Source organism: Coccinella septempunctata, chromosome 7, assembly GCF_907165205.1.
Source record: "Coccinella septempunctata chromosome 7, icCocSept1.1, whole genome shotgun sequence".
In the NCBI taxonomy this organism is placed as follows: domain Eukaryota; kingdom Metazoa; phylum Arthropoda; class Insecta; order Coleoptera; family Coccinellidae; genus Coccinella; species Coccinella septempunctata.
Genome location: NC_058195.1, coordinates 11,336,358 through 11,348,943, shown reverse-complemented (window position 1 = coordinate 11,348,943; position 12,586 = coordinate 11,336,358). Strand labels below are relative to the sequence as shown.

At 35.7% G+C, this 12,586-nt stretch overlaps 2 protein-coding genes across 2 annotated transcripts in view; one reads left to right on the top strand and one right to left on the bottom strand.

The window, feature by feature from the left end:
• Positions 1-308, bottom strand: part of LOC123316297 (NAD kinase-like) — a 62,064-nt gene extending 61,756 nt beyond the window's left edge. Inside the window, exon 1 of the mRNA XM_044902305.1 lies at positions 90-308. Coding sequence (XP_044758240.1) covers positions 90-232 — 143 coding nt within the window. The 5' untranslated portion in view covers positions 233-308. The remainder of the gene's footprint in view (positions 1-89) is intronic.
• Positions 309-5,458: 5,150 nt separating this feature from the next.
• Positions 5,459-8,630, top strand: LOC123317249 (ralBP1-associated Eps domain-containing protein 1). The gene is made up of 4 exons (XM_044903682.1): positions 5,459-5,637; positions 5,944-6,361; positions 6,855-7,181; positions 7,234-8,630. The coding sequence occupies exons 1-4, from the start codon at positions 5,488-5,490 to the stop codon at positions 8,292-8,294; spliced, it is 1,956 nt and encodes a 651-aa protein (XP_044759617.1). The 5' UTR covers positions 5,459-5,487; the 3' UTR covers positions 8,295-8,630.
• Positions 8,631-12,586: the final 3,956 nt, after the last annotated feature.

Here is a 12,586-nt window from a genome sequence, read left to right as displayed (position 1 = left end):
GCTCAACACGTAAAACTTGCACAGCCAACTAAACTATCGATATCGCATCAACGAATGAAAGTAGTAAATCTGTATATCAGTAGACTTACCTGAATATGTTGGTCTTCTCCAAGACTTGCGAAATCACGGTTTTCCTGGTAGAGACTGGGCTACCTCCCGGGGTTGAGGAGGCAGATCTCTGCCTCTCTTCTGCCACCATGGCTCTCGCCAGCTGCATGTCCATCTCGTTCATGACAGCGAAAGAACAGAACCTGTAAAATCGCACCAATTTCAATGTTTACTCACTGCACCGACACAAACAGCTTCCAAAGGTGAATAGTCACTGCCAAATTTAAAAATTAACTGCGTAACAACACGATTTCGCGTTCGAAAAAAAATACTAGGTGGCGGCGATATTCAAACTGGGATTTTGCGAGATTCGAGATGGTTTGAGCAGAGGCGAGTTATTGTGATAAGAAAAGAATAGATTCCGTGTTGTATAGGTGAAGACTAGGTGTCCCTGGCCCCGTTGAAAATTAGAATAGGTTTGGTCTTCAACGTGCACCTTCGATTATTTCAACTGGATCGTTTATTTTGTTTATTTATCTGGGAGACGAAGGTTGCAGATGAATCGGTGCTCAGTAAACGGTTTACCTTATTTGGTAGACCCCAGTGGTCATGCGGCAGGTACCATTCATAAAATACGCATTATTTTGAATGTTAAACCAGTTCGAAATGATTTTAAACCCTCATTAGGACGCCCCTGGGGCCTAGAATAGTAGGTGTGTTATTTTGGGATGAATTACAAGTAAAATATTATTACAACCTTGTTTGTGGGGTAGTAAAACAGACCTAAAATGATTCAGGAAACCGACAAAATGGGTAAATTCTGGTATGTACCTACCTAACAACAATATTCAGACGTCATTGTGAAAAAAAGGAAATAAATATCCAAAAGATCTTTATTCGTGTTGTACAGGGTGGGCAAATTTCGATATTTCAGCACCACAGCTTTTAAACCAGAGGAGATAGACAAAATCTGATACCCCATTCTTGTTCTCTTTTTCTGAGAAACTAGTAAGGGTAGTAGTCATTTTTGGCCACCTTGTTTTGTTTTCGAGTTATAAGCGAAAATTGGAAAAATGGCAATTTCGAAATAAATTTATATCTCCGCTGATACTGATGATAGAGCTCTGAAATCAAAACATTATACAGGCACTTTTCTAAGTAGAATCCAGTTGAGTGCTTGCCTTTTTAGCAGGATTTTTAATTACTAAGCTATGACCCAAAGTTATGTTTTTTTAAATGGGAACACTAGATTTCGGTGCAATTTTTTGACAGCTTAATTTTTACTGATTTCAAAAATATATATCATGATTTGTATTAATATAAATAATAGAAAATGGTCAAAAACCTTTTTTCTCAATATTTCTGTAGTTTCAACCTTTGACGAGCACAGAAAAATAGAGCTTCCTATAACAAGAGAAGCCTCTCTCCGGCAATGTCATTCTTTCTCTGCTTTTTACCAAATTTCACGTAATTTGAATCTTGGAGAAATTGAGTAAGAAGCATAGAAATGAAAGGACTAATAGAAGGAGACTGTGGTAGTCATAGGATGCTACATTTTTCCATTCTTATCAGAAGTAGAAACCATAGAAATATTGAGATAAAAGGTTTTTAACCATTTTCTATTATTTATATTGATGCAAATCATATGATGTTATTAATTTTTGAAATGAATAAAAATTAAGCTTTAAAAAAATTGCACAGAAAACTAGTGTTAAAAAACATAACTTTGGGTCATAGCTTCAAAATTAAAAATCCTGCTAAAAAGGCAAGCACGCCACTGGTTTCTACTTAAAAAAGTGCCTGTATCATGTTTTAATTTCAGAGAGCTCTATCATCAGTATTAGCGGAGATATAGGTATGTACATTTATTTCGAAATCGCCATTTTTCCAATTTTCGCTTATAACTCGAAAACAAAAGAAGGTGGCCAAAAATGACTACTATTCTTGTTAGTTTCTCAGAAAAATAGAACGAGAATGGGGTATCAGATTTTGTCTATCTCCACTGGTTTAAAAACTGTAGTGCTAAAACATCGAAATTTGCCCACCCTGTACAGTGTCTTTCTGAACCATTAATATTATTTATGGGCTATCCAAATATTCTATCGGAAAAACTATCGAACGCAGAATTTCAATTGAAACCCTTTCTTGTCTCTTGAAAAATCTGAAAATGTGATTAACGACAAGTAGAATTCCATACGTATCTAGAAATGCCTTCAATCACATTTTTAGATTTTTGTCCAAATCTTGTGTTTCATGAAAAAATTGCAAGAATTCAAACACGAGACTTTGTGGTCCAGTAAAAAGTGTCTATTGCCAAAATCGTAGCACTATAAAATTTCCCATATCATAAAACTTATATGTACCAAATTCAGTGATTCTGATTCTGATTTTCAGTACCTACTTCTGCCCTGTTTGTACCTACTGGATTTTATTTTTATAAATTTTTTTCTCTTGATCGATGTTAGTTTTTACAAAAACATTCGTAATTTTAAAGATATGGCTATTTAATTTCCGTGTGGGAGCGAAAAAATATAATGTATAAAAGGCGCCTAATAGTCTTAGTCCGGCCCTGATGTTTCGTGAATGAGGGTTTTTAACCACCCAACTACCATCTGAGTTTCTCGAATTCACTGGCATCTTTCGGCATCCTTTGAAATAATTTAAAAAATTTATTGCAAGTATAATTCGGAACTTCAACTGACATAATTGTATTCAAATGACCAACATCTGCAGACACTTCCCCTATTTCCTGAACCGGACTAAAAACATGAAAATATTCCGAACCGACGGTAAAATGGTCATTGGATGATTGGTACATTGCGTACCTATTTCAGAATTTCAGATATCCTTTGCTTGATCTGTTCCATTGTTACAATTTCAGAAACCTTCCCTTCTGAGAAATTAGTGGTAAATCCCAACATCACTTATGGATAAACCAGACTGATATTCTTGGTTGAAACATAAGGAATTACGAATGCCCCCATGAAAAACTGGCCAAAGTTTTAATAAAGATGCAAATTTAAAATCATCCAATGTAGTACAGTGGTTAAAATTAGCTTGGGAGCAAGCACAGAACACACCACCTTGACTTACTTTATGGGAGCAAGGAAGAATGAAAGAATACTGAAGCTAGAAGCTATATTTTTTAGTTCCCTTTTTCCCCTAAATTGCCCCATCAATTGTGGTAGTTTTCCCCAAAATACGATCTTCAATTTCCAATTCCACAAGATCTTTTTATAAACGATTTCAACATCGAAGTTTTCCTGCGCTAATCCCTATCATTGTAAGTATAATACAGTATATATAACTGAAAAGTTTTCTACTAAAACTATTGAGTATTGAATTGAATATATTAATACTCTAAATATTCTAGATAAAACTGAATATAAAACTTCTTAAAAAGCTCACATTAGATTTATTTGCTCTACTTCTTTTTTTTTTTAAGTATAATATCCCGAAGTTATAGCAATAAAATTTGGTCACAGATTTTCGAGACAAAATAAGGAAACTCCTATTTTCATTTTTTCAGGAGACTTCGTCTTTCGGAGTTACTGTCTCCATTTTTAGGACGTAACTGCAAAAGAGGGGGCTTCGGGCAAAAATAGAAAATGGGGTATTTTCCTAAAACTCAAAAAAAGAATTGAAAATTATTTTTGGAAACCATTTTCCATTGGTTAGTCACCACATAAAAGGTTCCACTCAAAATTCAGTAGGAAAAAAAATATAGCCTTTGAAAAAAAAATATGTGAGAGCTTGTGACGTAGAATGCCTTTACTAGAGTCTAGTAATTTTTGTGAATTCGACAACATCGGAACTGATCAAGAGGATATTATATAGAACTTGGAACATAAATGCATTTATGTATTTATGTTCCAAGATACAGAATTATATCTACCTGAAACCGATGACAGTTTCTGACATTGTTTTAAACGTTCTTGTATGATTGTTATAACTTGTGGAAATGGAGTCGAATTTTTCAAAAGCAAGCAGTGAAAATTTACCACCTGTAAACTATGTAATGATTCACGAATTTTTCTCTCGTAATACTAATTATTTGAGAGTCATTGATGGCAATACACAACCATAGACGCAATAATATATGGAGATCAGAAAATTTGATGAGAAACATTGATGAGTGTTCCAACGATGCCGGATTGTAAAAGTGACGTAGAATGTTTCTGGGAGAATGCCTCCGCGATGTGAATTTCCGTAATTAAAAACAGGCAAAATACAACTGTTAAAATAGAAAAAAAAATACTTTTCCATATATTTGAGATATGAGGATTTCGTTGATATATATTTTGAAATTTAGGAAAATACCCCATTGGGGGTCCCCAAATTTTGTCTGGAGAATCTGGGACCAAATTTTGTTAGGGATATACTGTATGTAACAGAAAAGTATATAATACAGTTAATCCCAATCGAATCCACAACCATTTTTGACTTGAAACTTTAAAGAATGTTTAATTCTTTCTGGAAATTAAATGAAAGCAAATTCAGGTAAGTTGTTCCAGGACAATGTGTATTATTCATGGTTATTATACAACTAATCATTTTTCAATGCAACAATCACATAGGTACCTAAAGATACATACTATTCAGAATATGTTAAGTCCCTTTATATAATAAGACATACAAGATGGAGTACAGGCAGATACAACAAATAACATGAACTCACAAGACAGATTTCGAAGCTTGCTAGAATAGAATCACATCGAAAACTAATATGAAAAACAGGCAATTAATGTAGGTATTCAAACTTTTTTTTTACACAGAAAAGACGTGGATTACCGCAACTATGAACATGTAAGATCTGAGGTTTTCCTGTGTGGAAATAGGTAGATAAAAGTATGTGATTTGTTGAATAAACTTAATAATTTCATATTCGTCAATACGATATTTGATGTTAATTGAGTTCGTTTATTTAATTTAAAGGGATACTAAAGGAATAAAAGGTATCGCAAACGAAATGACATCCATTAGAATGAATAGCTTGAAATATTATTGAACTTACTGTTTCAAATTGTTTCCACAAATGATGAAACGCACATACTGGAAAAGAACACTTCGCAGCAAAAAATCTAGAAGCCTTGATTTAACGGTTTTTCCGAAATTCAAAATCGGCAAATCGGGTGTATGGTCTTAAATCACCCACATACTCTATGCTTCTTGTAGCTACTGAAGAAATACAGAATGCAGAATAAATAATGAATCAGATCTGGGAGTATTAATAAAAATTTGTAAATTTACTTCAATTATGCAATAAATCTTTGCCACACCTCGCATAAACATTTAATTTACGGAAAAACATTTATAATTCTCGCAAAAAAAAAAGTTCAAATAAATAGTAGATCAGTTGTTGTATGCGGTTGATCCTGCTCGTAGATTATATGTCAAATGAAATGTCAGTGTCAGTATTTATTTGAGTCAAAATCAAAAATGGAAGAACTGCAGCTGTCGGAACCTTTACAGAGATACTTCTCAGATATTTTTTTATTATGCGACGAGGAAAATTCGGAAAAAGCTTCTGTTTTAAAAACTATTGAACTTATTAGGTCTGCAAATGTACCTGAGCATATAATAGACGAGGTAAAAACCTTCATTTTCGGCTTCAGTAACTCTGCTTGTACTCTTTTTAGAAAAAGTACTATAAAAAAACTATTTCTGAAAAGATGTATTCCATGAGATTGAGTTCTTCCTAATCTGTAGTACTCAATAACCACTAATTAAAGAATTATGCTCAAATCATGTTATGAGTTGTCCAATGTAATGAATATGGAATTTCTAATTAGCATTTGCAATCTCCTATAACTATGACTACTCTGCATCCTAATTCATTCCTAATTTTGAATTTTTTTCCTTGAATTCAAGCTCTTAATCTAATTCTTATTTTAGATATCCGAAATAATATGTTGGAACCAATCCACGGCTAATTTAAATAAGAAAGAGTTTTTCTCTGCTCTTAAGTTAGTGGCAGCCTATCAGTCAAATAGAAGTTTGAGTAGTGATTTAGTTACAGCCAACATAGATTTGCCTTTGCCAAAGTTTACATGGAATAATCTAGGAAATGAGAGTCCTATTCCTGATTTGATAGAACTGAGTAATGATTTGAATGTATATAGGGAACACATAGATACGACAAGTACTGATTCGGAATTCGATAGTGATACCTTAAGTCTGAACAGAAATGGATCGCCAGAAGTTTCAAGTACAGCTTCTGATAGTCCAACACCCACAAATAGTGTACAGGATAGGAATTGGGCTGGCAGAGGTTGGCAAGGATTAATTTCAGAGGAGCAGAGACAACTACTAGGTGAGGACTAACTGTGTTCAAATTAGTTGTTAGAAAATGGTGTGCAAAACATTTCACTTTTGAATAATTCATAATTTATTTCTTGTGAATTTTTCACCTTCATAAGTCAAAAGTTCTGTCTTTCCTTTACTGGGTACATTGAGTGAAGAATTATTTTGTAACAAATTTTTTTATCAATTTATACTATTTTTTTATTTCCCAACATTCCATGGCAATGAGATAAAAATGGAATAATGAATTGTAACATTATCTTTTATTTATACAACTTCAGGATTATGTTACTCATGCAGGTTTATCATTACCTTCCTCTTTTATTGATAACAGTCTCGATATTAAATAGGGATTGACTATTGTAGGAATGAAATCAACTTTGAATATTCTCATTCACTATACAGGGTGTCTGATATTTTATGTTGATTGCATGGAGTTGACTTTTTTTCTACTAATTATGAATATGAAGACTTAAAAGTTGAAAATATCTTAAATTTTTCAGGTACAGAGGAGGAGTTGTCTGACAAACATAGCAGCGAAGATGAGACTGAAGTAATGGATGATGTTTGGACTATTACACCAGAACAATGTACCTATTACATAAAGCAGTTTAAGACGCTTCAACCAGATCTTACAGCATTGTTGCCTGGGCCGGTAGCCAGGACCTTCTTTGAAAAATCCCGTTTACCTGTTCATACATTGAGGAAAATTTGGCAGCTAGCTGATGTCACAAAGGATGGAGCCCTGAGTTTGCAGGAGTTCATGACTGCGATGCATTTGGTCGTTTTGAAGAGGAATAATATTGAGATTCCAGATGTTCTACCACCAGGTGAGTGAATTGATTGAACCAAAATTTGTTTGAACTAATATGTGTTTTTCAGGTTTGATACCTGGAAATAATGAAAATCCGAAGTCTCCCAGTCCGGAAACTGAACCGATATTATCACCGCCAGTACCACCCCCAACTAAGGAGACTGCCAAAGAGTGGACCAAGTTCGTTGAGAGCCCCACCAGTTCTATTGCTTCCCCAGGACCCAAACCCGTCAATTTCGATTTCCAGAAGGTCTCCCTCGATAAGGATCCGAAGATATTGCACCCGAAACCTCTGAGGTTAACGCCAGAGAATCCGGGAACATCGAACGATGAAACCAGGGAGATTTCAGATGGACCAAGTCCATCTAAGTTTTCAGATAGTAACAGTTTAACAATAGGACATAATTTAAATTCAAGCAACGTTAATTCTCAAACCCAGAACAGTGCTATTCAAAGGCCGCAACCCAAAAAGATTGTAGTGAAGGGGGCCATACCTCCTCCTCCGACAAATCAGAGTAGCGTTGAAGAAGGCCCTGTCAGTTTACCTGCTTTTCCGCCTCCAAAGAAGGATAAACCGCCACCGCCCCCTCCAAGATCATTCAAAACTCACGGAAGGAGTTCTTCGTTGGATTTGAATCGTCTGACTAAGGTTCCAGTTGTACCGCCGAGGGTTAGTCCCAGTATTAATTCGTCGAAGAAGTTGATGAATCAACGGTCTGAAGGTGATCAAGCTGTTTCAGCCCCAGTCGATAATCAGGAAGCAGAAGCTTCGTTTGCAAACTTCGAGCAGTTTGAGAAGTATGAAAACGTTCAAGAAGGAGTATTTCCGGGTAGTGTATATGAAGCAGAGAGGAAAAAACTGTTTGCCCAATTTTCTGCGCCAGAAACTTCAGAAGAGACAGGACCGAGGAGACATGGTGCGTTCGAAGTATATAGGAAGCCAAATAAAGGCAAGGATAGTCCCGTATCGAATGAAGAGAAACTCAAATGGGACGTTTTCCAGAAAATGCAGGAGGAAAATACTGTACTATTGAGGTTGTGCCAAGAATTGAGTCAAGAGTTAGCCGATATCCGAGAAGAGAAGTTAGCGTTAAAAGTGCGATTGGAAAAACTGATGAACGGGGGATAATAGATTGTCAATCTCTTTCTAGAGTTCCTTCGTCACTTGTTAGGTTTTAAAAATGCTTCTAAAGTATATTTTTTCTAAAAATGAAGATATTGGATCACAAGGTAGGATTATTCGGAGAGTGAAAGCTATCAGAGTTGTAAATTATCATTGTGAATTGTTAATAACTGTTGGGCTTTGAAACGTTCGACTATCTCGATTTAAGTTTATTGTCATAGATTTAATGAGAACACTATCGACAGTTTCCCTAGAACCTGTATGAATAAAATGTGATTTAGTTATGGATTTATTATCGTCTATTAAGTTTGAATATATATATATCAGAAACCTTTTACTTCATTCGTGTGTTTTATTCAGTTTGAAAAAAAAGACGAGACAAACTGATGTGCCAAAAAAGTGGGCAATACTCCTAACAAATACTTGGGGTATTTGTTATACTGTATCCTGTTCTGATACTCAGTAACTGTTACTGGGATTATTTTCAATAAAGTAAAAGATACTTGAATCGGTAGATATATATTTGGTGCACATATATATCCTCGTATATAATGAGAGAACTTTTTTCGGATTCATACTGTAGTGTATTACTCAAGTCCGAACTTGTCTGCGCCTATCTAACGCTTGCGCAGTCATCAACAACCTCTGATGGTTTTATTAATTACTGCTGTGCCCACTCGCTTCAAAGAACGATTTTTTCGTGGCCCTTCGATAACACACGATCTAGGGTCATATCATACATATATATATATATATATATATATATATATATATATATATATATATATATATATATATATATATATAGGTACACTATTCAATTGAAGTGAATAATTTCATATGAAGGGAAATAGAATCGATGTTTTAAGTAAGGTGTTTACATATGGTTAAACTGCCTGAAATGGCAACAGTAAGACTGCTTTAGTGCGACAACATAGTAAAGAATCGAACAAAATAAAGATTCTATCTAACGGGGTCTGCAGGCTTAAAAAAGGTTTCTTTCTGTCATAAACACCTCGAAATCAAGGTTCAATATCAGGTGGGGAACCTCTAGATCTTCGTAGTGCTCTTAGGCCTGCCGCAGACATGCTCAGTTGCGCAACAGTTTGATTGCAAGCGGTTCGAAGGCGTACACATACGCAATCGCTTAGTTTGTGACGAGGATCAAACTATTCGATCGCAAAACTTTTCAGTTGCATGTCTGCGCGGCTCCATATAAATGCATTGTACTCACTTCTGCAACTAAACAGTTGCAAAACTAAAAATTGCATGTCTGCGGCATTCCTTATTCTATTCGGCAACGTGGCAATTAGGTTAGCAATGAAAGGTTGAGGAATTTTTTTGTCAAATGTCCGTCAAAGCATTAGCGAGCTGTTTAATGTCCCTAATGCGTCTTGCAGCGCGCGAGTTGTATAACAATTTTGAGACTCAAGTAACGAGGGCCCGACTCTGATGGAGCAGCCACTTTCTGAGGATGAAAGACACAAGACTCCCCAAAATAGCTCTGTATGGCGAATTCACAGAGGGAGCTCGGAAACCAGGAGGCCACTATAAGCGGTTTAAGCATATATATACTGCATCAATCCCTCAAATCAGTTAATGCCAATCATAACAGGGAACAACTAGACAGATCTGGTTGGTGACTATCCATGCCCGGAGTGTGACAGGATCTGTAGGTCACGGTTGGGTCTCTTCAGTCACAGGAGGGCACACAGTCGCAAGTAGAAAGAAATTATAAGTTTGATCGCACCGATAGTTTTGTTGTTGAGTCTTTTTGTAGATTTATTCTTGGTATCGGGATACAGCAATGAATGAATAATGAATGTCTGCGGTGGGTAAGGCAAGCGATGGGATTGCTGTGATATTGCAGACCAGCAAGTTGCGCCTGTTAGGTAATCTTGTGACAAATTAATACATGATTGATACAACATCATAGGAGTTGCAATAGCCCATTGTCGCACATACCGACCCCAAAAAAACATATACACCTACAAAAAATTGATTTGTTTTTTGAGCCAAGTATCATGAGGACCACATTTTGTGTGTATGTGCAATACGTGTACGCGAACAACTCTTCTCCACTTGGTATTATGTACAACAATACTGAAACTTTGATTCAATTTTTGGGCAGTAGTGTATGATCGGAGATTTTTCCAACTTCGTTATTTGAAACTTTTGTGTTGCTGATTTTTGATGATTCAGGCGAGATCTATCTTATGCTAAGAAAGGACTCGCCTTCAAAAAGTAGGTACATATCTATATTAATAAAAGAGGATCTATGGTTTACTTCAAAATGCTTTATTGTTCAAACGATCGCACCAAATTGGACAATTCTTTTTTTGTTGTGTTTATTATTGTTAGGGCAAGGTTTATATAACAAAATATTCCCAAAAAAAATTGTACAGAACAGAAAAAAAGGCATTCCTTTTTCTTACGACCAATCGAGGAATCACGATGAGTTAGTTATTATTATCTACCCTAGAAATAATTTAAATGGCAAAACTAGGTTTGCCGGGTCAGCTAGTACATTATATATGTTATTCTTTCATATTCAAATAAATTGATGACCAGCCATGAAGCCATGTCATTTATAGTAAAGGTACATTCAGTAGATTCAGAAACGCTAGACTACCAACACATTTTTGAACAAAAAAAGTAAAAGATCAGATCATTTTTACTGGACGCGGTAATTCATGTTTATTTGTGAATTTCATGTAATGTTAAAGTTTCTATATTCAACATAATAACGTAATAAAATTTTCTTTATAAACTTATATGTTTGGACTGAAAAAATTCACCTCAAATATCAACCCTTGCTCATAACATTCCACACCAAGGCCCTAAAACGGTATAGAATGGAGAGGTCATGCACATGACTAATCCTTACACAATAGAAAATACGTTGGGAGCTTTCGGCTCAAAGCGCAAGTTATCTCTTCTTTTGCCGGGCGGGTATGAAACGAAGAAGTTATTTTGTCAGTTTTAAGAACGAATAATCTTGATAAATGTGGAAATTGCTCCTAGGAAGGCGCAATAAAAAGATACCTTATTCGTTCTTGTTTGGTTTTTATGATTGTTATTGTATTGAATGAGTACGCAACTGAATAATAATTCACTGCTATAAAATTGAGGTGGATAATTTGTGTAGGTACATGTTATAATATATGAAGGGAATCAGAAAACGATTATGTGTATGTACATGTGTCTACATACGGTTAACAACAGTCAGCTGGACAGAGCTTTAGAGTGACAACATATAGATACATACCTAGTAGATTAGAGAATTTATTAAAACTAGAGATTCTACAGGGAAAGAGCAGATTCTGACCATGGTTTCGGTCTCATTTGACTTCGTCAGAGCAACACAGCTCCTTCTCCGATGAAAAAACGGTTGGAATTGATGGACTCTAATTAAATAAAGGTAGTCGCTTCTGAGTATTATCGAGTAGAGGTACTCGAGTGCCACACAGTAGGAAACGAGACCCCGTTCAATCCTCCCCAGATCGAAACCCAGACGAAGACAATGGCATATGTCCCATTTCCCACTAATATTGTTCAAGTTGGTAGGTTGAACTTGTGATAATTAATTCACAATTGACACTACACAAATTCAGATGAGTTGCAGTAGCCCATTATTGAACATAAGGACCACACAACAAATATCATGCACCTGAAGGAATAAGTAATTTTTTTTCAATAGAACTATTGAATGTCATGAGGACCATATTTTGTGGGTGTATAAATATATCTAACTGACAAAGAAACTGCAATACCCAGAAGGAGCTGTTTAAATTTCAAATTTGTTTTGGTAAAACACAGATAGTATAGCAAGGAGTAAATGATTAAAATTTGGAGAAAAAAAACAAAGGGTTTACAATTTTTTTATATAATTTGTTAATAATGTGTTTGTCCACCGCGGTTATCTATACACTTCCCAACACGTCTTGGCATTGATGCAAGAAGGTCTATTTCTTCTTGAGGGATACTATCCCAAACTACCTGCACTTCATGTCTCAGAGCTGCCAAAGTCCGTGGGGGCTTGGGTAAATTTCCAAGCCTTCTACCCATGATGTCCCAAGCATGCTCTATGGGCGAAAGATCGGGGGATCTGGGCTTCCATGGCGAAAGATTCACATGGGTCGCTTCTAACTAACTAACTCTGGCAACATGAGGCTGAGCATTATCTTGCTGAAATGTTGGATTCTCGAACCGGTTAAGGTAAGGGAGAACATATGGCTCCACTATCTCTTGAAGGTAACGCAGCGCTGTCATGTTACCTTGAATAAAGACTAAAGTTG

Bases quoted from the DNA above. Each gene is read 5' to 3' on its own strand.
- LOC123317249 (XM_044903682.1), top strand. From the start codon at position 5,488: ATGGAAGAACTGCAGCTGTCGGAACCTTTACAGAGATACTTCTCAGAT. The intron at 5,638-5,943 runs GTAAAAACCTTC...TTCTTATTTTAG, and splicing joins CTGAGCATATAATAGACGAG to ATATCCGAAATAATATGTTG. The intron at 6,362-6,854 runs GTGAGGACTAAC...TAAATTTTTCAG, and splicing joins GGAGCAGAGACAACTACTAG to GTACAGAGGAGGAGTTGTCT.